At 40.3% G+C, this 27,992-nt stretch overlaps 3 protein-coding genes across 5 annotated transcripts in view; 2 read left to right on the forward strand and 1 right to left on the reverse strand.

Moving 5' to 3' along the window:
• scn4ab (sodium channel, voltage-gated, type IV, alpha, b) overlaps positions 1–3,783 on the reverse strand; it is a 55,034-nt gene extending 51,251 nt beyond the window's left edge. The window contains exon 1 of the mRNA XM_053684044.1: positions 3,634–3,783. The gene's annotated coding sequence lies outside the window, so the exon portion shown is untranslated. The remainder of the gene's footprint in view (positions 1–3,633) is intronic.
• An 8,469-nt stretch (positions 3,784–12,252) lies between these two features.
• On the forward strand, positions 12,253–18,007 carry myl4 (myosin, light chain 4, alkali; atrial, embryonic). The gene is made up of 7 exons (XM_017480812.3): positions 12,253–12,436; positions 15,259–15,286; positions 16,163–16,312; positions 16,486–16,659; positions 17,189–17,266; positions 17,499–17,541; positions 17,648–18,007. The coding sequence occupies exons 1-6, from the start codon at positions 12,335–12,337 to the stop codon at positions 17,525–17,527; spliced, it is 561 nt and encodes a 186-aa protein (XP_017336301.1). The 5' UTR covers positions 12,253–12,334; the 3' UTR covers positions 17,528–17,541; positions 17,648–18,007.
• Positions 18,008–18,762: 755 nt separating this feature from the next.
• maptb (microtubule-associated protein tau b) overlaps positions 18,763–27,992 on the forward strand; it is a 40,155-nt gene continuing 30,925 nt past the window's right edge. The window contains exon 1 of one of the 3 annotated variants that reach the window (XM_017481555.3): positions 18,763–18,974. The gene's annotated coding sequence lies outside the window, so the exon portion shown is untranslated. Of the gene's footprint in view, positions 18,975–19,120; positions 19,226–19,599; positions 19,828–27,992 lie in introns of those variants that run through there. The other 2 variants (XM_017481558.3, XM_017481554.3) reach the window with 2 other exon arrangements.

A 27,992-nucleotide genomic window follows, 5' to 3' on the forward strand; every position in this document is an offset into this window, starting at 1 on the left:
TTTCATCGCATCAGCACTCCTTCCTAGACAATCTGCATTTCCCGATTAAGAGCTACTGAATACGCCTAAATAGCAGCGTCTTTCTCAGCAGGGCTCGATTTTGCAACAGGTGAATGTCTTTACCATGTGCGAGTGCCTCTGTGCCTTGTGTGTCTTATGTTACTGTAGATCTCCGGTTCTAATGATGCCAAGCTCCGTTGCATGCCAGGCTACCAGATCACGTATTCATATCTCACATGGCGGGGGGAAATAAGAGGCTGACACCTTAAAATCACACACAGCCCTGGATAAAGTTGTCGCTCAGGATCACCTGTCCGTGAATCTACAGTGAAACAACTGAAAGTTACAGACGGGGTGAAACGGACAGCGGGAATGTGTGAGACATCTTACGCATGTGAGACCTTTAAAAGGAGGTCATGTACCAGTGCGCACTCCGTGACTCCATTTCACACATCTTTCCCTGTGGTTTGGACAAGAGTGTAATATCTAAAGCAAATGAAGTTCACGCGACGTGATGAGCGTTCAAATATACCAAAGAACACAGCAACAAGGACGTGACGTCATGTCTCATGTCTCAAAGATACCGAGAAGCTCTGAGGAAACGATACAGATTTAACCCCCGTCTGCAAATAAACACGCCTGTGACCGAACGTTTTCATTTCTCCGTCTGAGTACGTTTGAAAATCATTCAGAAATCCTTCAAATTAGCAAACGTCTGTAGAAATACTGCATGCAGCTGCACAAATGGCAAAACGCAGCAAAAATCGTCAGTGTCATAATTATGATAAACAACCTATAGTGCTTGTGTTAGTCCTTCTGAACAGGAAGTCAGAGCGGTATCCTGTTGAAGTGCTTGAGTAACCTACACAACCGCCGGTAGTCTTCAAGATACACCATGACACGCCCCTTCTGAATCGAAACAAACCTGACAGTAGCTTGGCGGGCTAGCTAAATCTGGAGAACGGTTCAACGAGTGTTTACCGAGAGAATCCTCAACGGTGTATAATCACGTTCTTGCACAGTCTGAGAAAGCAACATATTCCACCCAAGCCCCAAGTCAGTAGAACACCTCTGAAAACCATCGGTCACGTAATCAAGACCTCCTCCAAATTCCACACTCTTCTAAAATACAAACGATCAACTTCAAGGGTTTTGGGGGGTTTTTTTTCCTCAAACAAGCGATGGTTGGAGAAGGGGATAGTGTGCAGCCAAAAAACACAGATAAACCAAGGCACACCTCTGGAGGCTGGGCATATAGTGTTCTAGAGGGCATTTTAATCGGATAATTATGAAGATTTGGACAAATATGAATCATCAAAAGAAATGTATTGTTTTTCTGGAAGTGGCAACCTGTCAAATTAAAACACGCACTTCTCCAAAACATTTTTTCCTTGATATATTATAGTATTGTATGAGTGTCCGTAGCACTAAGGGACGGTTACAGAACTCTCTGAAACGCTCATTTCGATTTCTGTTTTGATTTCTCGTTATCTCTAGGAAATTTAACCCGGTAAGCACAGTAAGTAGGTGTTAATTCAACACAACCGTTACCTAAACACTAAACACTGCAGTGGTACATTTAATACCGCAGGTGATAATACAACACAATAGGATTTTATTCAGCACTACTTGTAATACATACACAGCGAAAACTCTAGTGTTGAATTAAGACATCTAATACATGCATTAATCCAAATAAAAACACGTACAGTATAAACATCAGCTGTACAAGTGAAATCAACTATATCAGGGTCGATAATTTTAATTACAACACTTAACATACAGCGCTGTTCAACACTGGAGTAGATCATTTGGTATTATTTGAACAATGTAAGCGTTGAATAAACACTGTAGTAGATCATTTGGTATTATTTGAACAATGTAAGCGTTGAATAAACACTGTAGTAGATCATTTGGTATTATTTGAACAACTAGTATTGAATAAACACTGTAGTAGATCATTTGGTATTATTTGAACAACTAGTATTGAATAAACACTGTAGTAGATCATTTGGTATTATTTGAACAATGTGAGCGTTGAATAAACACTGTAGTAGATCATTTGGTATTATTTGAACAATGTAAGCGTTGAATAAACACTGGAGTAGATCATTTGGTATTATTTGAACAATGTGAGCGTTGAATAAACACTGGAGTAGATCATTTGGTATTATTTGAACAACTAGTATTGAATAAACACTGTAGTAGATCATTTGGTATTATATGAACAACTAGTATTGAATAAACACTGTAGTAGATCATTTGGTATTATTTGAACAATGTGAGCGTTGAATAAACACTGGAGTAGATCATTTGGTATTATTTGAACAATGTGAGCGTTGAATAAACACTGGAGTAGATCATTTGGTATTATTTGAACAATGTAAGCCTTGACTTAGGAATTAGACTAACACTGTATTAGTTGTGAGTTAATGCTGTGGGACACAGTGAGGTTCATTGAACACTTAAATAATTAAGTTAGGCCACTCGTGTTAATGAACACCGTATAATTCAGTGCAACAGTTCATTTAATAGCGCAGGTGTTAATTACGTAAAGCGATCTGTGCGTAGGGAATATTTCTGTGTGCTTTTTCTGTGTAGCTCTTTAAGGATAAAAGACTGAATAGTACAATTATTTACTATTTGATTACATATAGTATACGCTCTCAGAATAAAAAGGGTACTAAACTGTACCTTGAGGTGATTCTGTCAATCAAGAGTGCCTCTTTTGTTCCTTTAACATGTATTTAACTTTAACACTTGGAAATGTAGAAACAGTGCACCTTTAAATCGATTTAAGGTAAGTTATTGGAGCTCAAGCATCACTTAATTAATTCTTAGCGTACTGCTTTTACAGTCCATGGTTATCAATATGGGGTCTGAAACCCCCCCAGGGGTCCGTGAAGTGTAGCCTGGTGGTGGTGAAAATCACAGCCCGCCTTTATGCCAGCTATATTTATTGACTTTTTATAGTTATCGCCCTATTTAACTGGTGACGTGACGCAAATGAGTTTAATCCAAAGCTCAATAACTCAAGAAACAAAGAAAGTCCGTGAATAAAACGCTCCAAAATATGTCCACGATATCTCTGTACACGTTTAACCAATTAATCTAACACTTGGAGAGTTTATTTGAAGGATCCTGGTTGTTAATTTAATCTGTACTGAATGGGTCTGTGATATATTTTTTTTATAAACAGTTAATTGGGTTAAAAGAACCCCAAATGCACATTTCCAGGTAAAAGATACACATAAGATACACATGATTTTTGGGGGAAGGAGGAGGGGGGTTGTGTCTGAGAGTGTATTAATAAAGCTGTAGGCTATTAATTCAGGAATCATGCCAGTCCTGATACTGAATTTCTCCTAACTGCCAGTGCAAAATCCATCATTAGGGAGCTAAAGGGTGCCAATACTTTCAGATCCATCTGCTCTAAAGGGGGTAATGTGTAATTTGTTGATAAAGGGGTTATTATAGTGTCCTCAACACACACACACTCACACACACACACACACACACACACACACACACACACACACTCACTCACACACACACTCACACACACACACACAGCAGCTCCATGCTGAACCTCAGCGCGCTCTTTAGATAAATGAAACTCCTCTCGTTCTTTACCTTGTCCGTTAAACCCGTAGTTTCCGTTAAACAGCGGTGTTTAAGGCCCAGGCTTCTTCAAATCTCCGTGTCTACACGCTCGCGCTGAGCTTACACCGAGTGCGCGCGCGGCTGCTCTACACACACACACATACACACACATACACACGCGCGCGCGAAACCTGAGAGTTTACTTCAGGTACCATCACCATCTTACACGCACGCGCGCGCGCAAACACACACCCATCCACCCACCCACACCCACACACACACACACACACACACATACATACATACATACATACATACACGCACAAACAGATGCGCGCGCGCAAACCCTTAACGGGAAGGTTAGATTACTGTTAGGAACACTTTATCTAGGAACGTGTCCATTTGGGATAACCTTCAGGGATAACACACACACACACACACGCATGTGCTCCACCATGCTTTCGGCAAGCATCAGCAAACACACACACGCACGCACACGCGCACACACACCGCCAGGCTTAATGGATGTCAACAATGAGGCACGCGGTGTAAAAGAGAAGGGAAAGGATGCCTCCTTCAAACCTTTGGGGCCCTGAAGACCTCGCTGTTGAATTAATAACGATTCTGATTGGTCAGAATGTGTTGATGAATTTTCTATAACAGCAGCTCTGAAAGTAGTTCTGGCTGCAGGGCAAATCACCGGTTCATACGACTGCGCAAGTTTTAATTGTTCTAAAAGTTGTTATAGTAACAACTCAAGGCACCTGTATGGACGACGATCTAGATCACTCCTTATTATTATTTTTTTTAGAAATGTTTAACAAACAAAAACAAGATGCACGGAGACATGTGTTTCACATTAATGGAAGGAGTCTCCAGTGTCAGAAAGTTTTTCCCCCCGCCACGGTTTCTTGTATGCGTGACAAGCTGAATCTGCGCTGAACCTTTGCAGATCCTTAAACGTAACTCTAGATGTATAAAAAGTGCAACATGTCATTTAATACATTTAAAATATGAATCTCCTACACGTTGCGTTGGTATAAGAGGAATAAAGCAGTTCATGGCATGCTGTTATTGGAAAAGAATCAACGTCATGGTAGTTCGCTTCATCACACCACTCCAGGTGATTATTTTCTTACAGTAGCTTTGTTTTATTCCTAAGTGTCTTCTACGTGTGCCTTCAGACCTAAGTGTGCAGCATCACGGTGTAGGATATATCCATCCATTTTCTGTACAACTTATCCTACACGTATCCTCACGAGGAGCCTGGAGCCTATCCCGGAGAACTCGGGGAACAAGGCGGGGGACAACCTGGACGGGGTAACAACCCATCGCAGGGCACAATCACATACACGCTCACACACTACGGACAATTTGGAAATGCCAGTCGGCCTACAGCGCATGTGTTTGGACTGGGGGAGGAAACCGGAGTACTTTGAGGAAACCCTCGAAGCACGGAGAACATGCAAACTCCGCACACACACACACACTCCGCACACACACACGCACAGGGTGGAGGTGGGACTCAAATCCCCAACACTTGATGGGCTACGCAAATGTACTAACCACTAAGTCACCATGCCCACAGGGAATATTATACACCTCCCAAACAGGAAAGTGTGTGTGTGTGTGTGTGTTGTCACATGTCAGGCACTTCTCTGTTTGGGAGGTGTATGGTGATTCTGCACACACTCGCACAGACACGGCGCCTTACGGCTTCTATTGCAGGCTCATCAGTACACTTCCCAGCGTGTTAATGTGTGTGTTCATTTATGTGGCATGGCCGCGTACAGCACACGTTGAGAACACGGGCATGACGGAGCGGACATGTGGAACTCGAGCAAATGTTGTTCGGTCTGCGTGCAGGTTTCGGGCCAGAGTATTTTCTAGACCGTTTAGATACACTGTCGACAAGTATACATGAAATATAGCAATAATTCATCATTTTAAAAGCCTGATGTTCTCATCAAACAGGGGGGAAATGTTTAACAGGAAATGGTTTACGTAATTCTTTATCGGCTCTATCGATCCATCTACTGAATGGTGAGACGTCTTTTGACAGACAAATAAAACAAGTAAATAAAATAAAATTCCATATCCAAATCATTAATTAACCAATAAAAAGCATGCTTTATTCCTCTTATACCACAGCGATTCCAACTGTTGAACATTAGTTAGTTAGTTCCTGATCTCACATATGTTATAGCAGCTACAAACAGCCTTTCGCTCACCAGACTCTCTTCTTTCTCTATTTTGTAGTCAGTAAGGCAATAATAATAATAATAATAATAATAATAATAATAATAATAATAATAATAATCGCAGCTTGTTGTGTTACAGAGAAACTGCAAGGTGTAAACTCTTCTGTCCTGGAGATGTCGTAAACTTAAAGCTACAGGTCTGGCTGTTAAAAAGCGCCGACACTGGAGACTCCTTCCATACGTAAATGTTAAATCAACATTTCCTTACAGAAAATTTCACCATGCCAGCGATTACACACGTTTAAAAAATCCGTCCGTGTTATCACAGGTCAGCGTAATAGTCTGCGTTCTAAAGCTGCGACATGTGCCGTTGATCATCCTCCGTGCTTCCTTTGCCCCGCTCGACTGGTCTGAAACTAACAAACACATTCTGAACGCTATTTTTGGTGAATATGAGACAATGCTGAATGCACAAGTGCAGATCAGAGCTTTTTGCTTTTGACTGTGGGAGGACAAAAACAGGATGCGTCATGAATAGAGTGCTTTCATGTACAAATGGATTTCCAAGAAGCCGGTTCATGCCCTGAATGTGTTCTCTCAGACGCTTCTAAAAAAAATTTTACAAATCAGATCACCCAGTCTGAACGGTTTAACTCAAGAGCTTAGTAATCTGAAGAATGTCACGCTTGAAACGATGTTTTCTGCTGCGATCGCTCGATGTAATGCCTTATTTTCCTCTTATACAACAGCGTTGTTGAATTCTCAATTCTGATTGGTCAGATGGGGTTGATTAGTTTGCTATAACAGCAGCTCTTACAATAGTGCGCCGGCAAAACACAGGTTTATATTTAAGCATTCATAATGTGCTAATATGTTATCGTTTCTATAGTAATAACTCGTTCAATAACTCTTTTTTTGTTTTTGTTTTTTAGAGACAGAGAGAGATAGATAGAGAGAGAGAGAGAGAGAGAGAGAGAGAGAGAGAGAGAGAGAGAGAGAGAGAGAGAGTAAGTAGTGAAAGAACATCTGTTTATAGGGAGCCAAAGTGATAACAGGAATTAAGGTGAGACTGACATTCCACCATATTAAATGTAACTATAAATGGATAAAAAATAAAGGTGTTCTTTAACAATCGAAAATTCCTGTGGTTTAAGAGGAATAGAACACTTCAGAATAGGCTTTCATAGGAAAATAATTTACTCTGTAGTAGCCATGTTGATTATTTTCCTATAACTCATGTCCCCTCACACACACACACACACACACACACACACACACACACACACACACTTTTTTTAATCCATATTAATCATTAAGTTCACTCTTTTAGTGATCAGCCACCCATTAACCGTGGACAGGTTCACAATTTACTAAAATAAAATGTCAATAATTTCCTCTTTACACTAAACATAGGCGATCAGCAACATGTTTGGTGTCTGAGTTTTGATTTAGTAATAGACTGGTGCTTTAAAGCTAATGCAGCTAACGAGAAAGGGACGCTTATAGCCCCCAGTTTGGTTGTGTGAATCATCGCACACTTGTTTCACAGACATGGAGCCTAATATTAGTCAGCGGTATTTGTGGTATTTGCAAGTGTGAAATGCTACTCTGTTCAAGAAATATGCTGTCAATTCCACCTGCTCCAAACACACCTGTCACACCGCAACTTTCATTCCCGCTATACCTCAATTTCACGTCGCGAGTTCAGCTTCTGTGTGTGGCATGAGGGCTCCACCTGCTGGTCACTGCGTGTAGTGCATCACAAAGAAATGATACTCGTGACAATATTATCCGATTATTCAAATAAATTGGGTTGGTTAATGCATGTTTACTGCAATTGTGGTGCTTTTTTTGTGTGACTTTAAAATACGGCAATGAAATGAGCTTCAACTATGGGCTTCTACAGTGGTTTAAAATGGTCTAACAATGGTCCTAACTATACAAAAGTGTTACATCCTCCAGAAATGTCATTTATTGTGCATTAAAACAAATCAGGTTGATAGATAATAGGCCATACAGATCAGATCAGCTTGATAGATAATACAATACCACACCCATACAAATGCCTCAATTTAAAAAAATAATAATAATCAGCCATAGTTTGGAACAGAAAATCAAATTATGGTCATTATTGTCTGGTTTTACAAAAAAAAAAAAAAATGGCAATGAGTCATTTGGAGCCGAAGGAATTGACTCTTATTGGTGAACTGAACCAAATAAACTGACTCAATGAAAAGGCAGATTTCTCATCACTACTTGGAACCCTCAGGGATAAGGGAAACACTTTGTTGTAAAATTACAATGCATGACCTTACTCCTCATATATACACCGATCAGCCATAACATTAAAACCACCGACATGTGAAGTGAATAACATTGATAATTTCATTACAGTGGCACCTGTAAAGAGGTGGGATATATTAGGCAGCAAGTGAACCGTCAATTCTCAATGTTGACGTGTTGGAAGCAGGAAAAATGGGCAAGTGTAAGGGTCTGAGCAACGTTGACAAGGGCCAGATTTGATGGGTAGATGACTGGATCAGAGCATCTCTAAAACAGCAGGTCTTTTGGGGTGTTCCTGGTATGCAGTGGTTAGTACCTACCAAAAGTGGTCCAAGGAAGAACAATTAGTGAACCGGCGACAGGGTCATGGCAGCTTCGTACGGGACTGGGCAGCCGCAGACCGGTCAGAGTGCCCATGCTGAGCATCAGAACTGAACCATGTTCACTGTTCTGCTGGGAAACCTTGGGTCCTGGCATTCATGTGGATGTTACTTTGGCACGTCCCACCTACCTAAACATTCTTGCAGACCAAGTACACTCCTTCATGGCAATGGTATTCCCTAACGGCAGTGGATTCTTTCAGCAGGATCATGCATCCTGACACACTGCAAAAACTCTTCAGGAACGGTTTGAGGAACATGACAAAGAGTTCAAGGTGTTGACTCGGCCTCCAAATTCCCCAGATCTCAATCCGATCGAGCGTCTGTAGGACGTTCTGTACAAACAAGTCCGATCCATGGAGGCCCGACCTCGCAACTTACAGGACTTAAAGGATCTGCTGCTAACGTCTTGGTGCCAGATACCACAGCACGCCTTCAGAGGGTCAGAGCTGTTTTGGTGACCCAAGGAGGATCTACACAATATTAGGCAGGTGGGTTTAATGTTATGGCTGATCGATGTATATATGACTGTATGGTGGAGACAGAGTGACTGTCATTTTCATAAGGAGACAAAAAGAAAGAGAGAGACGAGACTCATATTTGATGCTGCAAATGGCTGGTCTTCAAATGTAAACAGTTTACTCTTTTCTATCTGACTATTTTTTAAAAACATCTGAGACCATTCAGATATGTTTAGATAGCGAGTCATATAAAATAACTGTTTTAAGTTTTGATATACATGATAAAAACAAAATTATGTAAATACATGTAAGTGTTAAATATAAATATAAATGTTACGTGTAAATATTGAAATTGGTATTATATGTAAATGTTACATTTACATTTACAATTTATATTAAAAATGATATGTAGTGTTAAATATCAATTTTAAAAAATTTACATTCAGTATTTATGTTTAACATTTAGATTAATGTCTAATATTTACATTTATATTTAGATTTAACTTGCACCGTAATGTTGAACGTAAAACTATTATTCACATGAATCACTGAAGATAAGCAGCTCTTTTATCTGTCTTTTTAATATCTGAGGCCATTCTGAAATCTGTCCTTCACTATATCGCAGTGGTACATAGTAAACATAACTGTAGCTTTAGCCTAGTTTTTTTAGGGGAGAATGTTCTGTGGATTGATGAGTTGAAAGTGGAACTGGTTGGAAGACAGGACTCCTGTTACATCTGGCCTAAACCAAACACAGAATTCCGCAAGAACATCATTCCTACAGTCAAGCATGGTGGAGGAAGTGTGATGGTGTGGGGATGCTTTGCTGCTTCAGAGTCTGGGCAACTTACAATAATTGAGGGAAACATGAATTCTGCTCTCTGCCAGAAAATCCTAAAGGAGAATGTCCGGTCTGCAGTCCGTAAGTTGAAACTCAAGCGCAACTGGATTATGCAGCAATACAATGATCAGAAGCATTTGGTAGCAGTTATTGCTGATAAAGGTGGCACAACCAGATTTTAAATTTAAGGGGGCAATTAGTTTTTCACATGGGTGACAGGTGTTGGATAACTTTTTATTTTTGCTTCAATTAAAAACAATATAAATTCAAAACTTTATTGCATTTTTACTCGGGTTGTCTTTGTTGTATTTCGTTTGAAGATCTAAAACTAATTTGTATGAGATATACACAAAACAGAAGAAATCAGGCAAATACTTTTTCACAGCACTGTATCTATTTCCATAAAAATAATGGCTGCATTATCAAGCCACAGTCGCTGTCAAGACACAGTCTAGCTGCACTGACTGCAATGCAGAAGTCAAAATCCTCATAATATTTTTAATAAATAAATAAATAAATAAATAACTGAACTCAATATGGACCACACGTAGTGATCAGGTCAGCTGTGTATCATCCATGTTGACTAAAAGGCTTAAAGGTCGCCATTAACCGCCATACAACGTTGTCTATAAATGCCATTCCTTTCTTTATAGCATCTTCCTGTACTGAGAAAGATCCACTCACATCCTGAATAATTCCTTAGTGGTCCATCCGTCCTCTTCTCCTCCATAAGAACAGATCCCAGAGCACATTCCTCCTGAAGCCTGTTGGAGAGTTCAGCGGTCGAAACAAGCCACACCGTGGTCTTAAAAAAGAACGCTGATGGGAATGAACATGTCATCTACAGTAGGGTTCAAGAAACCGACACTGAGAATTCTTTTCAGATTTCCAGCTATAGAAATGTAAACACTTCTGAAATTTTATATCATTCGAATAAGATTGTGTCATTGTGTTCGAATGAAACGAAAGCAGCAGGGACATTAACACGTTTGCACAGAGTGTCAGTACCAAATGGTGATCGTTATAAGATGACCAAAGTTACTGTTTAAATAATAAATGATGTAGCGACATCATAAATAAGTCCTTGGTGGAAAAAAAAAAAAAACAAACTTAAGAAAATGGTGTGCATTCATACACTGATTAATATTTTTTAAACATATATTATTGTTTACCTGATCGAGTAAGGAATAAAACACTTGGGGGCGTGCTGTTACAGTAAAATAACCAATGACAGGGTGGTGTGATGAATTGGAGTTATTGTGGAGCCCCAAATTTTCTAATAACAACACTTCCTGAATTGATTTATTCCTCTCATACCACAATTGCCAGCGCTAACCAACTTTTATTAATTAAAGTATGTATATTTTACTCGGGGCGGCTGTGGATCAGCGGTAGAGTGGGTTGTACACTAATCGTAGGTTTGGCGGTTCGATTCCCAACCCACGTGACTCCACATGCCGAAGTGTCCTTGGGCGAGACACTGAACCCCAAGTTGCTCCCGATGGCAAGTTAGCGCCTTGCATGACAGCTCTGATACCACTGGTGTATGAGTGAGTGTATGTGTGAGTGGGTGAATGAGACACAGTGTAAAGCACTTTGGATAAAAGCGCTATTTAAGTGCAGAACATTTACCATTTACTTGTACAATTTATAGTTCAATTTAATGCTGTTGAAAGTCCGTGAAACAAGTTAGTTCTTATCATCCATCATGTTATAAAAGCTTTATAAGACAAAAAAAAAAAAAACACAGCATGTCATGTTACCGAGAACCTGCAAAGTGTAAACTCATCTGTCCTGGAGACTTTTCCAAGCTAAAGCTTTACCTGTTACAAAGCACTGGCACGGAAGACTCCTTACGTGAAGATTGAATATAATGTCTCCTCACAACATTAAGCTTTCTGAAGGTGTTTATGTGGAGCGTCCGCCGTACTATAAAAATGACAACATATTAGGAAGCGCATTAATATAAACCTGGGATTTGCCTTTCAGTGGCACTACAGTCAAAGCTGCTGTTACTGAAAATTAGTCAACACCTTCTGACCAATCAGTATCCAGAATTCAAAAGCGCTGTGATATAATTTCATTAAAGCCAGCTCTTCATTAAACCCAGACACAAACTATGTATGTTTGACTACGTTTACTTCTCATAAACGCTAAAGGATGCCTATCCTCAAACACAAGCACTATCTGCCTATTCCAGTCTTTCTAACTCACCATCTCACCATCCCACAAAATACCTCTAATACCCCTGCCATTAACCCGTGCTCCTCATAGTGAGAACAATGTTTGGACATACTGATACTCTCCTCCGAGAGCGATTAAAGCGGAGCCTCATCACTCAGTAATCGCTCATCACTCAGTGACGAGGCTCCGCTTTAATTGCTCTCAGTCTCCAGCCTCCAGGCCTTGTATGGTTCATCATGGTGTCTCATATGGTTCAGGCTGTCGCTCTAGTTTTAGGCTGGCAGTTCTGGATGGGGATATAAAACCCACTGGAGCTCATTCCTCTCTGCCTCATTTCAAAGCTTCCTTCTAATTCTCTCTCTCTCTCCTACTGCCTTTATCATGGCACCAAAGAAAGTAGAGCCCAAGAAGGAGGCAAATAAAGCAGTTGCATCTGAACCAGAGAAGCCCAAGGATCCTGACTTTGACCCAAAGAGCATTGCAGTGAGTAATTCAGGCACTTGTGTGATAAATAATTCATTCACTAATCATGGGTGTTGAAGAATAATTATTAAAGAATTAAGGAAAAGAGATAGAACTTTATTCTATGCCTTTATTTGTGTGTGTTTTTTTCCCCAAAATGATATTGAAATGCTGTTTTCTTTTCTTTCAACCAGAATGGAAATAATATTTTTGTAACATCATTAAATTTACCAGTCTAGTATATGGGTAACATAAAAAAAATTTCAGATTTATTTTTCATGATATGATGTCACATCCATAGTACTGATTGTATGTTAATCATGGTCATCAGTGTATGTTAGTATATATAGCACAGTATATATCTCAAATCTGACTGGTTGCTCCAACAGTTTTGGCTGCAAGGTAAATCATATGTTCTAATATGTTATCACATTTATACTAACAGCTCCTTCACAGGGACTTTTATGGTATATGCTCCACATAGTATAAAATTAATCATAAATGGACTACAAATCATGTTGTTATTCAACAAATAAGATGTATTATTTTGTATTGATGTTGTGAAGATTTCGGTGAAGATTTTATTTAGAATTCTTGGAAGGAGTCTCCGGTTTCAGCCCTTTGTAACTGTCAGACGTAAAGCTGTAAATTTAGGTTTCAAGAGACAGAAAAAAGAGACACAGGTTAAGGAATGACTGTAAATCGATATTATATAAAGTAAGAGATGTAACTCTAAATGGATAAAAAAAAAAGGATGATGTTTTATTCTTTAAATAATAAAAAAATGAAATGGCTGGTCAATTGCTGTGGTATAAGAGGAATATCGCATAATGATGGTAACGGTAACTCCACTTGACCTTGGGCCGCATCACACCACCCCATTGGTTTATTGATTATTTTTCCTATTACAGTTGGGGATGTGGTAATGAATTTCCATTCTTTCCAACATATGTACCCATTTTGTTTCTTGGAAAAGATAGTGTGTACCGGTAACACAGGAGGTATTTCTTTATTGAGGTATCTCATCAGTAATCTCCTGAGGTAGTGGTGGCCAGAGGCCATTTGTTTCTCATAAAAACCTCCTCTTCATCAGAAATCCATGAAACAATGAATTAGTTTTCCTCTCCAATAATGTACGATCTTGAGATCTGCTTCCACAGGTCTACTTTTCCGGAAAGTGAAAAATATCAACCAAGTCCAAATAACATCATGAGCATTTCGTTAAATATGCTCACTGCAGTCCTCATGTCTTTCCAGTCCATGTTCACATCCTTCTACACAATTGGCGTTCTACATTAGAGCTCCCTTGTTGGAGCCTAACATGCCTGTGATCTAGTCTTAACCCAACCTTTACCCCAGGGATGGGGCAGAAGGATGGAGTTTCCACATTGCTACCCTGGTTCTGAAACAGCTGTCTGTTATTCTTAGATCTTGTAATTGGTGGTGGAAATACAGGAATGACCTCGAACAGGCTGCTTCTTCTCGAGGGTATGGTGAGCATCTGTAGCGCCGATGAGTGGAGCGCAGACAGTTGGGTAACATTTGGTACAAACTTAGTGTGGGTGGTCCTTCCTTTGGTGCTCTTGTTGAAACTCAGGGGTTACTCAGGGTTACTTTCTAGTGACCGGGAGGCTGTGAGTTCAAATCCCAAAACTGTTAGAAACCCACTTTTGGTCTTTTAAACCTCAACTGCAAAGTTCTATGCTTCAATAGTAGTCTGCGTCTCGAAACTGAAGCTTCTTCAAGATTTCTATGGATAGTGAATGTTAGGAAAAAAATCGGGTGTGGTGTTCTACATAGAAATGTTAAGGTGTCCTTCAAGGGATAAGCTGAAGAAACTTTAATAAATGTGTCTGCCGATTAAAAGAATTCCAGGTCTTATTTTTCATCAAGACAAAGATTATACCACCTTTATAATCCTTAGAGCTTTGGTAACTTTTGTTACCATTTAGGGAAAAAAGAAGTGCTATAGGGACTGGCAATGGTTTAGAAAGGGGATGAACATCAACAGATTAAGAGATAGCTACAAAAGATAGGTTAAGAGGAGGTAATATGAACCTCAGTGATTTCACACTCTATATTAATGCTGCTGTCTTCTAGAATGGGTTCCTCTGGGGTTCTTTGAATGGTGAATGCTTCTGCTTGGAATATTTTCTGAAAAGGAAACCCTATGTTGTAGGTTTCTGCATACATCCTTTAAGAGTTTCCTTTAGGATGCTAAATGAAACCTTGTTTTTTTTCACAGCCTTCTCTAAGTAATTATCAATTGCATGGTTTTCATTCATTCATCTTCAGTAAGCATTATCAGGGTTATGGTGGATCCAAAGTCCCTCCTGGAGACACTGTGGTGAGGCAGGAATACAACCTGGATGGAACGCCAGTCAACTGCAAACACAAATTCATTCACACCTGGGATAATTTATTGGTATAGTTTTGGGAGGTGGGAGGACACTGGAGAACCTGGAAGGAGCCACACATTCACGGGAAGAACGTGTAAAACTCTGTGCAGACAGGAACCAGAGCGCAGGACCCAAACTGGGACCCATGGCAATTCTAACCACCATGCAACCCTTTCAAAAACACAATTCAGTGTCAGAACAAATATAAACAAGGTGTTGTAAGATGAAGACAGGATGGATCCAGTGCTATAATTAACAATATCATGTTATATTCAAAATCAAAAAGCATAAGATATCACCAATGTTAAAAGCATAGATGACCAAATAATCCACAGGGGGCACACAAGAGGAAAACCAATAAGGACAGATTGTATGTGGTGTGCTGTGCTATGGTGTAAGGTGCTTTGTAAATGACACGTCACTATCTGTTGCCTCTCGTCCTAGATTGAGTTCACCACAGATCAGATTGAAGGTAAGGATTTATTTATTTAATTGTGGTTCATCTTGCCAAACTCAAGTACACATTATACCGTTTTGATTAAATCATCTGTGAGTTTGTTCAGGAGTAAAGCAGAATACACTATATAAGTAATGTATTAATATTAACAGCCAAAATGTGGAGCATTCTTTCATTTTGGCGTTCCAGTCAGAAAAAAGTTCACCAGACAAAAATATCGTATAATTTTTCAGTGATTTAAACCTGAACAAATGTAGCCGTAGTCGACATGATGTCAACATACATATTGGGCCACGTCATGTGTACTAAATATTATTCTATAAGGTATTAGTCTACATTTCATTTAATTAATTTAATTACATTTGGTTTGGTTTACAGTTTACAAGTAAACAAGTTTAGAGGGACAATCAAAAGAACCTTCAAAATATAAAAACCAAAGAAAGTGAATTAATTAAATGTCACTGAATATAAGCAAAACATTTCCCACCAAAATATTGGAGGAAAAAAGTTGAAAACTCATTAAAAAAAAAACAACAACAACACAATTCCAAGGTCTCAAAATTTCCTTTTGCTGAGGTTGCGTAACAGTGGAATGATATTATAAGAAATTATGATTTCTAAGTTTTATTTTTAAAATCACAAAAAATTCATATTTATTGAGGAAAACAAAATTAAATTATATGTTCCCTTGGTACTGTGAGTTCCACTTACGTACTTACAGCATAGAGGTACTATCTGATGATATCCACACTACTCCTAATAGTGTATTAATATCATATTATTATATCACTCAGTCCTACCTCATATGATCCAATATAGATGAAATAATGTCCTTATAACTTTTATAAATTTGATAGGATTTTATAACGAGTTTATTCTCTGTCCTAACAGAGTTCAAAGAGGCCTTCATGCTGTTTGATAGAACACCTAATGGAGAAATGAAGATCTCTTACTCTCAGTGTGGAGATGTGATGAGGGCTTTGGGCCAAAATCCTACCAACTCTGAAGTCATGAGGGTGCTGGGTAAACCAAAACCTGAAGGTCAGAGGTTCAAAGCCACTGCAATACCACTGTTTGGTTTATTTTGTTATTCTTTTATTTACATAATGATCTAATTGTCTGCTACATTATTTAATCCAGCATAAAATAATCCACGTTTAGGGTCTTGTGTTTAATGCGATCAGTGTTTCTGATTGTCACCTGATCTTCTTCAGAACTGAACACCAAGCTCATGGACTTTGAGACCTTCCTGCCCATGTTCCAGCACGTGTCCAAGTCAAAGGACCGCGGCACGTTTGAGGACTTCGTGGAAGGGTTGCGGGTCTTTGACAAAGAAGGAAATGGCACCATAATGGGAGCAGAGCTTCGGCATGTTCTACAGACATTAGGTAAATAAAATACATTTACATTTACAATTTCTTTTGGCAGATGCTGTTATCCAGTATGATTTACAAGTGAGACGTCTACATTGGTGATTACCTCAAATGTGATGATCAACCAAAACATTTGTTCTTTTTTTGCATTAAATTGAAGATACAAGGTTAATGCAGCTACCAAGTGGCTGTTTTCTTGTTGTGCATAGGTTCTTCACTGATTTCATACAGACTTGCATGCTTTTCTTTTAACGCAATTTGGTGTCCTTCAACCACCCCCCCCCCCCCCCCCCCCCCAGCCCTTGCAAAAAAATGAGTGAAGGTGGAATTGCTCCAAAAAGCTGAAATGTATGCAGATATTAATATTAGCATTCATTTGAGCCAACATTTCTTTTAACCCCCCCATCTATTCTTTAACATTATTCTGGGAGACAGACGTCCTTTACTTGCAGCAACATTATGCAGGCTTAATAAAAAGGTTGTAGTTGGTGTGAATTCTGTGATGTAGTGAATCCAATCACTGAGTCCTGGATAAATCCTGTAGGGGAGAAAATGTCAGAACGGGAGGTCGAACAAGTGCTGGCAGGACAAGAGGACGCTAACGGCTGCATCAACTACGAAGGTAATATCAGTGTTTTAACCATACCCTGAATCGCATCCTTAAAAAAAAAAAAATTCCTCGCAGAAAACTTCATCCTATCAAGGATGATGTTTTTCTTCTTTATATAAAAAGGACTTTTAATCAGTATACTGTTAGTCGTAGATTATGTGGAGGATCTGCACATCTGTATAATTCCCAGGCATCTTACTGCAGGTTATTAATTTAATATTACTGTCTGTTTATTTTCTCACAGCTTTTGTTAAATACATCATGTCTGGATAAACTTGATATCAGAGGTGAGTCACTGGAGTTACAGTGTGTTAGCATTGATTGTCTGCAAAGCAGTCGTGCATATATCTCATATAAATAAAGAAAACTTACACAATTCTGTCTCTCTTTCAGGATTTTCAGTCCTGCAGTGTCTGGAACCCCCCAAAAAATTGGAGAACAAATCTATTCACACAAATGTATTTTTTCCCCATAATTTAAAAAAATTATTCAAACGGGGGCAGTGGTGGCTTGGCGGTTAAGGCTTTGGGTTACTAATCAGAAGGTCGGGGGTTCAAGCCCCAGCACTGCCAAGCTGCCACTGTTGGGCCCTTGAGCAAGACCCTTAACCCTCTTTGTTACATAGGTGCTGTATCAAGGCTGACCCTGTGCTCTGACCCCAACTTCCTAACAAGCTGTGGTATGTGAAGAAAAATAATTTCACTGTGCTGTGATGTATATGTGACCAATAAAGACTCATTATAAATTGTGTAATGTAGTCTGTGTGGGTTTCCTCCAGGTTCTCCAGTTTCCTGTAGCTCTTTTCTGATATTTTCTGAAAATGTGCAGTCTCTTTAGCACCCCCTCTTTCTCAGGCCAGAGTAGGAACTACAATATATTTTATATCCCATGTTGTGCACTTTTATCTACATTGCCAAAAATATAAAAATAAAAGAAAGATTTACTTTGGGGGGGGACAAGAAAAACTTCTTATTTCTGCCAATTAACCGAAGATGAGGAACTGGATATCAACCTAGGAGAGAGACACAACTACAAGAACTAATTTTTAGTTCACACTTTATTAAATATAGTTCTCTTTCTCTCCTTCTCTTTCTTCCTCTGTGCGCACAGATCCAGTTACAATCTATTTATTTATTTACGTGAATTACCTGCTTGGCAATAATGTGAAATGGAACATTCATGGCAGTACAGCACTGCTGAGCAGAAGGGGGGGTGAGTAAGGGATTTATTCAGTCTCTTTAGCGCCCCCTCTTCTTCAAGGCCAAAGGAGGAACTGCACTCTCTTGTAATTCTGTCTCTTTAGCGCCCCCTCTTCTTCAAGGCCAAAGGAGGAACTGCACTCTGCTGTATCAGTCTCTTTCGCGCCCCCTCGGTTCTTCAGAAGAAAGTAGGAACTGCACTCTGTTGAAATTCAGTTTCTTTAGCGCCCCCTCGATTCTACAGGCCAAAGGAGGAACTGCATCCTGTTGTACTTCAGTCTCTTTAGCTCCCCCTCGATTCTTCAAGGCCAAAAGTCGGAACTGCAGTCTGTTGTAATTCAGTCTCTTTAGCGCCCCCTCGATTCTTCAGGTCAAAAGTCGGAACTGCAGTCTGTTTTAATTCAGTCTCTTTAGCGCCCCGACCTTTCTCAGGCCATAAGAGGAAGTGCATTTTAGTTGATTACCGCTGATCAATGCACGCTGCTGCAGTTAGACAGACAATAACTGTGTGTGTCGCGCAGGTGAGTTAAATATCTTTAAAATCATGCAACACTGTCCGGTTTAACCATTTACATATACAGGTAGCCTTTATGACTAAGAAACTGTGTCTTGACTGTCTGCGCACCTGGATTTGCTGTTGCTGGGCGTGTTTGTGTGTGTGTGTGTGTGTGTGAGAGAGAGAGAGAGAGAGAGAGAGAGAAAGAGGATGGGCTGCTTCTAGTTACTTCTCTAAATGTTGAGCTAATCTAGCAGGCAAAGCTTTATTTAAGAGGTACGGTGTAGATTCATAATATCTCAGTTTTGGTAGCGCTCGTGCTTTTTTTTTCAGTTTTATTTTTAATTTTTATTTTTTTAACAGAAACACCGGCAGGTGCAGGATGTCATTAGCAAGCAGCCTGCCAAACCCTTGTCAAATATTTATAATTATTTAAAATATATATAGATTTATATAGTTGCAATTGCACATCGTACGCACTTATATATGATCATTTATTTTATTTAAACTGTATTTTATTTCTGGCTTTTGTTCCACGCCAAGTCTCCTGGTTCACAGGGAGAAAAAAAAAGAAAAAAAAGAAAAAGGGTGTGTGTGGGGGGGGGCTGCTCGTATCTCAAACGCCCCCCTTCTAATACATAGTGCGCACTACACCGCTTCTAGAAGCCTGTGACGTCACACCCTATGCAGTGTCCCTGAGAGGTGCACGCGGAGTGGATTGAGCGCGAGCCGCTGCCTCAGTCGGTGTAACGGGGTGGGTTTTTTCTGGTGGTGCTGATGCTGCGGTTGCCGGTTGTAATGCTGAGGTATTAACGCTGTAAGTTTTCCGTCATCGAGGAGTTTCTGAACAATCTCTTTCCTTTCATTCTTCGGAACAGGTCAGTGTCCATATTTATTCATTCATATGACTTTTATACTGCAGGAAATGTGATTAGATCACCCGGAGCAGGTGGATTTTCATCCCTTTCCCCCCTTCACATGCGATAAAATCCCATTTATGACCTCTGGTGAAGGTTTAACTGTCCCAAAACGCCCCGTGTAGTAAGTAATAACCTATCTGAGAGGTAATTTGAAACGCTGGCGGTTATTCCACGCGCTGTGCTTTGTGCTGCTGGGTTAGCTTTAAGCTAAACAAACATTTCCCTCTGGTTTTAAGCTTCCTCGCGCGCTTTAAAACCTCACCAAACGACACAATTCAGTTCAATGTTCATGTCTTTTTGTCTTTTAGATGATTTCTAGATGTTTAGAGGCTCGTCGTTAGTGTGTTCTCTCTCTCTCTGTCATTCTTTTTTTTTTTTTTTTTTTCCTCCAACGGACACACCCTCCTGCGCCGTGCGCGCGCTCTCCACGAGGCGGCTTGGCGGTGATGCGCGCGAGCGAGCGCCCTGTTCCTGCACACGCCTCAACTTTACGCCTTAAAAATGCGCCATTTTGTCAGTGATTTACATGATTAATTTCAGCGCGTCTCTGCATTTCCGTCGTTGTTAACTAGCAATTTTAAAGAGAAGGAGAAAGAGGAGGAGGGGGGAGGGGTAAAGGATAAAGAGATGAGAGCATTTCGGCATCTTTGTCACTTCCTCCACCTCCACGCCCATCCTTTCGGCTGAATCCTAAACGCTTCGTACTCCCTAGATAATCACACTACATGATTGGGTCTCAAAAAATATTTCTGCATGTGAAGATCAGTGAGATCTGCGCGATTGAAAACGAGATCAGTAGCAAAAATTTTGCCCCTCCCTAACTCTTCAGTGTCTGATGGTAGTTCTAGTAGACATCATTTTCCTTCATATTCTCCACCCATCCGCTAACGCTGCTCATCACACAACAGCTAACACGTGCTTCCTCTGAGACACGTGAAGCCGCCGAATCTTTTCCAGCAACGTCACGGGGCGGCGTAACACGCTCGGAGGAAAGCGTTATCCACCCTCTTCGCCATCCACGAGCTCACAGACGCCCACGATTGGCTAGTGTCTCTGTGATCGACATAGAGAGAGAGAAATGATGCGTCTCAGTCAGCTCCCTAGTTCAGTAGTTAGGGCACTCCTCAGGGAGTCGGCCATTTTAAGGGCTCCCACGATGCACCGCAAAAACCAGGGCTCGTCGATGCTCACTATGGTCCCTTACTAGGAGTGATGTCATATTTTCTGAGTCAAGTGTAAGTAGCTTGTTATCGTTGTTGTGGCTTTCAAAAGCGTACTTACATTCACGATTTTTAACCGTTGACTTTTAAGTGTTTAATGATTTTTAAAAAAAATCTCCTAGCTAGCCTACGATCCTGCTGGAAGTGCAGTGACAGAAATGCGTGTGATTAAGCTCGTGAATTTACATGACGTATACAGGTGCATCTCAAAAAAAATAATTTTTTAAATATCGTGGGAAAAGTTCATTTTTTTTCCATAATTTAATTAAAAAAGTGGAACTTTAATGTATTCTAGATTCCGTACACATGAAGTGAAATATTTCGAGCCTGTTTTTGTTTTAATCTCGATGATTACGGCTTATAGCTCATGAAAATCAACAATCCAGCATCTCGAAATATTAGAATAAAGTATTTATAATACAGAAATGTCGACCTTGTGAACAGGATGTTAATTTATGCGCTGATACTCGGTCAGGTCTTTGATCCTTTTGTATGAATTACTGCACCGATGCGGCGTGGCATGGAGGCGATCAGCCTGTGGCACTGCTGAGGTGTTCTGAAGCCCAGGTTTCTTTGATAGCGGTCTTCAGCTCGTCTGTATTGTCGGGTCTGGTGTCTCTCGTAGATCCTCTATGGGGTTCGGGTCAGGCGAGTCGTCTGGACGATCGAGCGCAGTAATACCACGGTCAGTAAACCAGTTACTAGAAGTTTTGGCGCTGTGGGCAGGTTCGAGTCCTGCTGGAAAAGGAAATCAGCATCTCCATAAAGCTCGTCAGCAGATGAAGCATGACGTGATGTAAAATCTCCTGGTAGACGCTGCATCGACTCTCGACTCGAGAAAACACACTGGACCAACACCAGCAGATCACAAGGCAACCCAAATCATCACTGACTGTGGAAACGTCACACTGGACTTCAAGCAGCTTGGATTCTGTTCCTCTCCACTCTTCCTCGACTCTGGAACCTTGATTTCCATTTCAAAGCAGCAGTGTTTTTAATTAAAAGGTCTTTTGAGTTAATTATCTGATTAGAGCTCTTCTCAAGTTGACATTTCTGTATTATAAATTCTTTATTCGAATATTTTTGAGTCACTGGATTTTTCCTCACCAGTGCCCCAACTCGTGTACACCATATACAGATTCACCACCTAGGGAACTAGGAGCAGATTGAGACGCACCCAAAGAGAACATCATGCCTCCGTTTATAAATAATTTTGTTCCTGTCCTCACAAACCTGCGCCTTAATAGATGTAGAAGTTCAGCTTGCATGTATTTGCCCACATGCTGATTGTCGATGTCTAACGCACCACACTTTACCCTTGAATATGAAGAATTGACTGCATAAATGATGACCTGCTGTATTGACCCAGTGTTTAGCTTGGTGTTGTGCGGTTTGGGATGTTGCCAATGGCTCTTAAAACAGATTGTGGGATGATCAATCATCATGTATACACATGTCCAACTTCTCGAATATGTCTTCATTTTTACCATTAAAATAATAATAATCGAGGAGACATTAACACCCATGATAACATGGGATAACATATTGGGATAACTCCCAATAACACGGGGTTGTGCAGCAGTGAAGACGACGATAAAGAGATCTAAACGATTTTAAATATATATATATATATATATATAAATATATAAACATTCTAAACAGTATTGCTGAGTATTCCTCAACCTCAAGCTTCATGAAGGAGCTTCCCAAATAAACCGAGCTCCTCACAGCTTCTCGTAAGTTATAAACGAACACTGCTTGTCTTGTAATCGCGGTGGATTAAGTGAGTATTTGGACTGGACATCTCGAGTGTGGTCTAGATATATGGTCATTGACATGTCAGGTTCATACCTAGACATTATATCTTATCTAAACCACTAGATTTCGTATGTGAAGGTAAACGATTGGCTCCGTAATTGATTATACAATGTAGGATATATATATATATATATATATATATATATATATATATATATATATATATATATATATATATATATATATATATATATATATATATATATATATATATATATACACATACATATATAATATAGGATATTGGGTTAATGATGTGCAGTAATATGTTTGAGATCAGTTTGGCCTTCCTGAATGAGACGCAGCCGGATTTAACTTTAGCCACGCACGCAGTTTATTATTTTTACCTAAAATCAGGCTCTGGCTCTGTTCCATTTCCTAATTTCCCCTGTGCATAACGCAGTTATCCACGCTGATTAAAGAGCACAGGTCGAGGAATACATTTCAGTTTACCGACCACGCTGCTCGTTAGATGTTTCTGCACCAAATGCATTCTCCGGGTAATTATTTCTCTTCTTCCCGCTTCTTGTGGTGGCTGTAAATGCGCCGCGGCGTTCTCTGTGCTTCATGATGAAGTAGAGGGTTAAAGATGCTAATACTCGGCTGACGAGCAACGTTCATATGCATAACTGCGACTGGTAATTTAATTCAGTGTCGCCAGCTGCTAAAGCAGGCTCAGAAGGTCTTTACAAGTCACTAGATGACATCATAGACTCATTTGCATGTCAATTTTTTCGTCACAATCGTTGGCATAGCAAATTACAAAGTTCGAGTGTAATACAATCGAATAGTTTTTTTTCAGAATAGGAAATAATACAGTATGCTGTAGGTCTTAAATAACGTATTTCTCGATGTAGTTTACATTTACAAAATACTATACCTTCGATCAGAAACAGACAAAAGGAAGCAGTGACGGTGAACAGTCATGAAAGGTGAGGAGTCATGAAGGACACGGTTACTTTCATTACTTGTAAATCTTTTCAAGAAGAGAGAGTAAAACAAAGAATGAAGAAGTGAAAGGGTAGGACAATCAGGGGTGATCAGTGATTGGTGGTTGGGAAACAGTGGTGATTGGTGGTTGGGAAACGACGGCGATCAGAGGTTGGTGGTTGGGAAACGACGGCGATCAGAGGTTGGTTGTTGGGAAACAACAGTGATCAGTGATTGGTTTTTGGGAAACAGTGGTAATGGGTGATTGGTTGTTGGGAAACAGTCTTGATCAGTGACTGACGGATCACAGATGTGTTACTGTTGATTTGGTTTGATAGTTGTAGTTGATTAGATACGATTTCACATTTAATCATTAATGTCTAGCACAAGCTCAAGGCTGTTTGTTTCCAGGCTGAGTGGATTAAGAAGGCCCCAGTTATGATGTGAGACTCAATCTGGCAACCCTGCCATGTGTATAAAGTGCTTTTAAAGTCGTTTTAAACAATTTCAGTAATAATAAAAGTATGTGTGAGGTTTTTTTTTTGTTTCAGGTTCATCGCCGCCATAGCAACAACTAGCGATGATGATAACAGAGAGCAGCTCTTACAGGAGGAGCAGGAGAGAGACTCCCATGGTGTGATATGTGAGGAGCGATGGGGATGAATATTGATCGTGGGATTTTAGTGGCTGAGTTAATAAATCTGCACGGACCGCTTCTTGAACAGTCCTGTAGTTATGATCTGACAGTTTTATTGACGTTTTTACTTGTGGAGACGTCGTTTAAAAAAAAAAAAAAAGAGAAACAGGAAAGGAGAATCCAGGGATTAATGCATCTGAGTGGAATATCAGATAGACACAACGGAAACACACACCTGGGAAAAGACGCTGATGGGGGTGCGGGGGTAATCCCGGGAGAAAACCTCTCTGAATATATATCTGTGTGTGTGTGTGTGTGTGTGTGTGTGTGTGTGTGTTCTTAATAGTAAACGGGCAGGGGCGAAAAATAAAAAGGAAACCATCTACATGCAGTAGGTAAACTGGAGGGCGTTAACTTGTGTTTTTTTTTCTACCCTAGAGTGCACATTTTCCTGCAGTAGGAGCAGCTAGGCACTTTCATGTTCTCTCATGTAGGGGAGCCTATAGGGCACTGCATCTCATTTTCTCCACTGGAAGGGCACCCTAGGGCATTCTTGAAGGGCATTTCATCACTTTTTGATGGGCTGCCATTGGGGCATTCATCACGTTTCTACACACCCTACAGGGTGCTGCATCTCTAGTTGTCTTTACTAGGAGGGCACTCATTAAGGGCACTTCTTCACATTTTCTCACACATGGCAGCACCGTAGGGTGCACTTATGAACATCTAGAGGGCTCTCTTTTTCTTTCATGTAGGGGTGCCTATAAGGCATTGCATCCCATTTCTCACACACAAAGTGGAGCCCATCTCATCTAAAGGGAACTTTATCACATTTCCTAGTATGTTTCAGCACCTTAGAGGGCATTTCATCACATTTTTTCTATTTGAAGTGCAGCTATTAGGGCACTTCACACTTTCTCCACTGTAAGGGCACCTCGAGGGCATTCTGTGATTTTTCATTTACTGTACGGGCAGCCTAGAGGGCATTTCCGCTGTGCTGTTTCGACCGTGGACCATTGCTCATTAGTGTTTTTACTCGGCTTGTATCACAGAGGGATATAACTGACGTAGCTAGCTTACTACCTGATGCTACATAGGTTGCAGGTGATTTTTCTTGTATGGGGATGCTGCTATTGTTTAAAAATGTAATCATAATTCTTAATCAGTGCACCAAATCAATGTGTAACCATGACAACAGGTTTAAGTTCAAGAAGTTATTCATAAGTTAAAGTGCCATTGCAGGATTTTAAATTCGAAGCGATACAGAGAGATAGGAGGTAACCATAGCAACAGTTGTGTATTAGAAACTATACGCAGTTAGAAACTGAGATTTAGTTTTAATTCTAAGTTTTTAGTTGGACTTCTTGTCCTTCGTATCGTAACTGATTACCAACACACACATTTAGTTTTAATGTTTAAAAATGCTCAGTGCATCATCTGTATCGAGGTGTGAGGTGTTAGCATGCTGGGAATTTGGACTCATTTCAGCAGGACACACAGATGGAGGAGACACCACACACACACACACGCGCACACACACACACTCTCACTGTGGGAGTCAGGGACACGTCTGTGATACTGCAAGGTCAAATATGAGTCTCAAATCTGCACTGAAAATGAGGCAAGTTTATCTCTTTAAAACAAAACCTGATTTATACGGTCACATGACATCAGACAGGTCAGACGACCTTTTACTGAGTATGAAAAGAAAAACTGAGAAAGAGAGAGAATAAAAGAGAGGGAGACATAAGAGAAAAGTAGACAGAAAAATATACAGAGAGAATAAAAGAGATATACAGAGGGAAACTGTATAGAGGCATATACAGAGGGAAAAGAGAGACAAAGGGGAAATGAGAGACATACAGGCAGAAAAGAGATTCATACAGAGGAAAAAAAGAGAGACAAAGGGAAAAAGATGCATACAGAGGGGAAAAGAGACAAAGGGAAAAAGAGATGCATACAGAGGGAAAAGAGATACAAAGGGAAAAAGATGATGGGGAAAAAGAGATGCATACAGAGGGAAAAGAGAGATGAAGGGAAAAAGATGCATACAGAGGGGAAAAGAGATACAGAAAACAGATAAAAAAAGACAGAGAAAGAGAGAGACACAAATAGAAAACGAGACAAAAGGGGAAAGGACACATGAGAAAAAGGGAGACATGCGGAGGGGTAACGGAGAAGGGGAAAGAGAAACAAAAAAGAGAATTTTGTGCGTGTGTGTTACAGTAAGTGGGACAGTTCACATTTCTGAAGCTTGGGTTTTAGCTGATCTGGTGCATGGGTGGTGCATTGCATTATGGGGAAATGGAAATGGATGAAGAAGACAGCACCAAGTGTGTGTGTGAGAGAGAGAGAGAGAGAGAGAGAGAGAGGTGGTTAGAGAAAGTCAGAACAGTGATGTTGCAGTTGATGCTCTCTGATAGGTGTGACACTGTAAACTAGGTCAGAACCAGTGAGTTGTGTCTCGAAGGGGAGGTTTGAACTGTTTCCACACACATGCACACACACACACACACACGGCAGATTCTAAATTCTGATCAGTTAAACGATAAGTCATGTGACCGTAGCTGCCCAGCCTGTTATAATGGTGTGTGTTTTCTCGTGTTAAGGTCTTTATAATGAAGCTGTAGCTGTTCTCGGTATGTACGTGATCATGTCGTGGTTAATCCAGTGTCGGGAAGCTGGACTTGTTTGTGTTGAGTGTGTTTGAACTCCACGAATGCCTCCATGACATTTCAGCACCATCACACCGAGGCTTGGTTATGTAAGCAGTCTGTCAGGTGGACTGAGGGAGTCTGGCCTGGAATACTCGCTCAGTCAACACAGCAATCAGGACATTACCAATTCATCTTCTACACGTAGCCTCAAGTCAACGCTCGGCTACGTACTCGCATTATTACCTTGCGCCCTAGCGATTTACAGCGACCGGACCAGACGCTGTTACCAATGTTACGAACGCTTCATGCGAAGAAGCCTGGTGAACGTGAAGACGTGTGACCAATAGAAGCTCGACACGTCACGGCAGGAAAATCCAAGATGGAGGAAGCAGTGATCATAGCGGTGTCGCCCCATCCCATCTCTGAAAGAAGTTGTTCATTTGTGTAAATTACAGCACGACGCCAAGTGTTTCATTTGTTGTATTTTGCTCATTTTGGTGCATTTCTGTGTTTTATCCTGGATAATTCTGAAGCAGGTTCACAAGTTAGACAGTGGTTTAAGTAAACCGCACTATAGGGTGTCCTTTTTCTTTTCTTTTTCCTATTTTTTTTTTTTTAATTTTTATTAAAACATGATTTTTTTTCTTCTGTCTAAGGGCGGGTCTACACTTTTTGGCATCCATTGAAAGAATAAATCACAGTGGTTGTTTTCATCGAGAGGTTCATGGACAGCTCCCATCAACGTACAAGGATACGCTTTCTGATATTTAAAAAAAAATCCTCATGAGCGTAACCTGTTAGATCCCCTCAGGCACGGACACACACACACACACACATACGCACACATATACACACGCACAC

Source organism: Ictalurus punctatus, chromosome 12 (genome assembly GCF_001660625.3).
Source record: "Ictalurus punctatus breed USDA103 chromosome 12, Coco_2.0, whole genome shotgun sequence".
Taxonomy (NCBI): Eukaryota; Metazoa; Chordata; class Actinopteri; order Siluriformes; family Ictaluridae; genus Ictalurus; species Ictalurus punctatus.

Excerpts from the sequence above, each read along its gene's own strand:
- myl4 (XM_017480812.3), top strand. The coding sequence starts at position 12,335 with ATGGCACCAAAGAAAGTAGAGCCCAAGAAGGAGGCAAATAAAGCAGTT. Across the intron at positions 15,287-16,162 it reads CACCACAGATCAGATTGAAG|AGTTCAAAGAGGCCTTCATG; the intron begins GTAAGGATTTAT and ends CTGTCCTAACAG. Across the intron at positions 16,660-17,188 it reads GCATGTTCTACAGACATTAG|GGGAGAAAATGTCAGAACGG; the intron begins GTAAATAAAATA and ends TAAATCCTGTAG.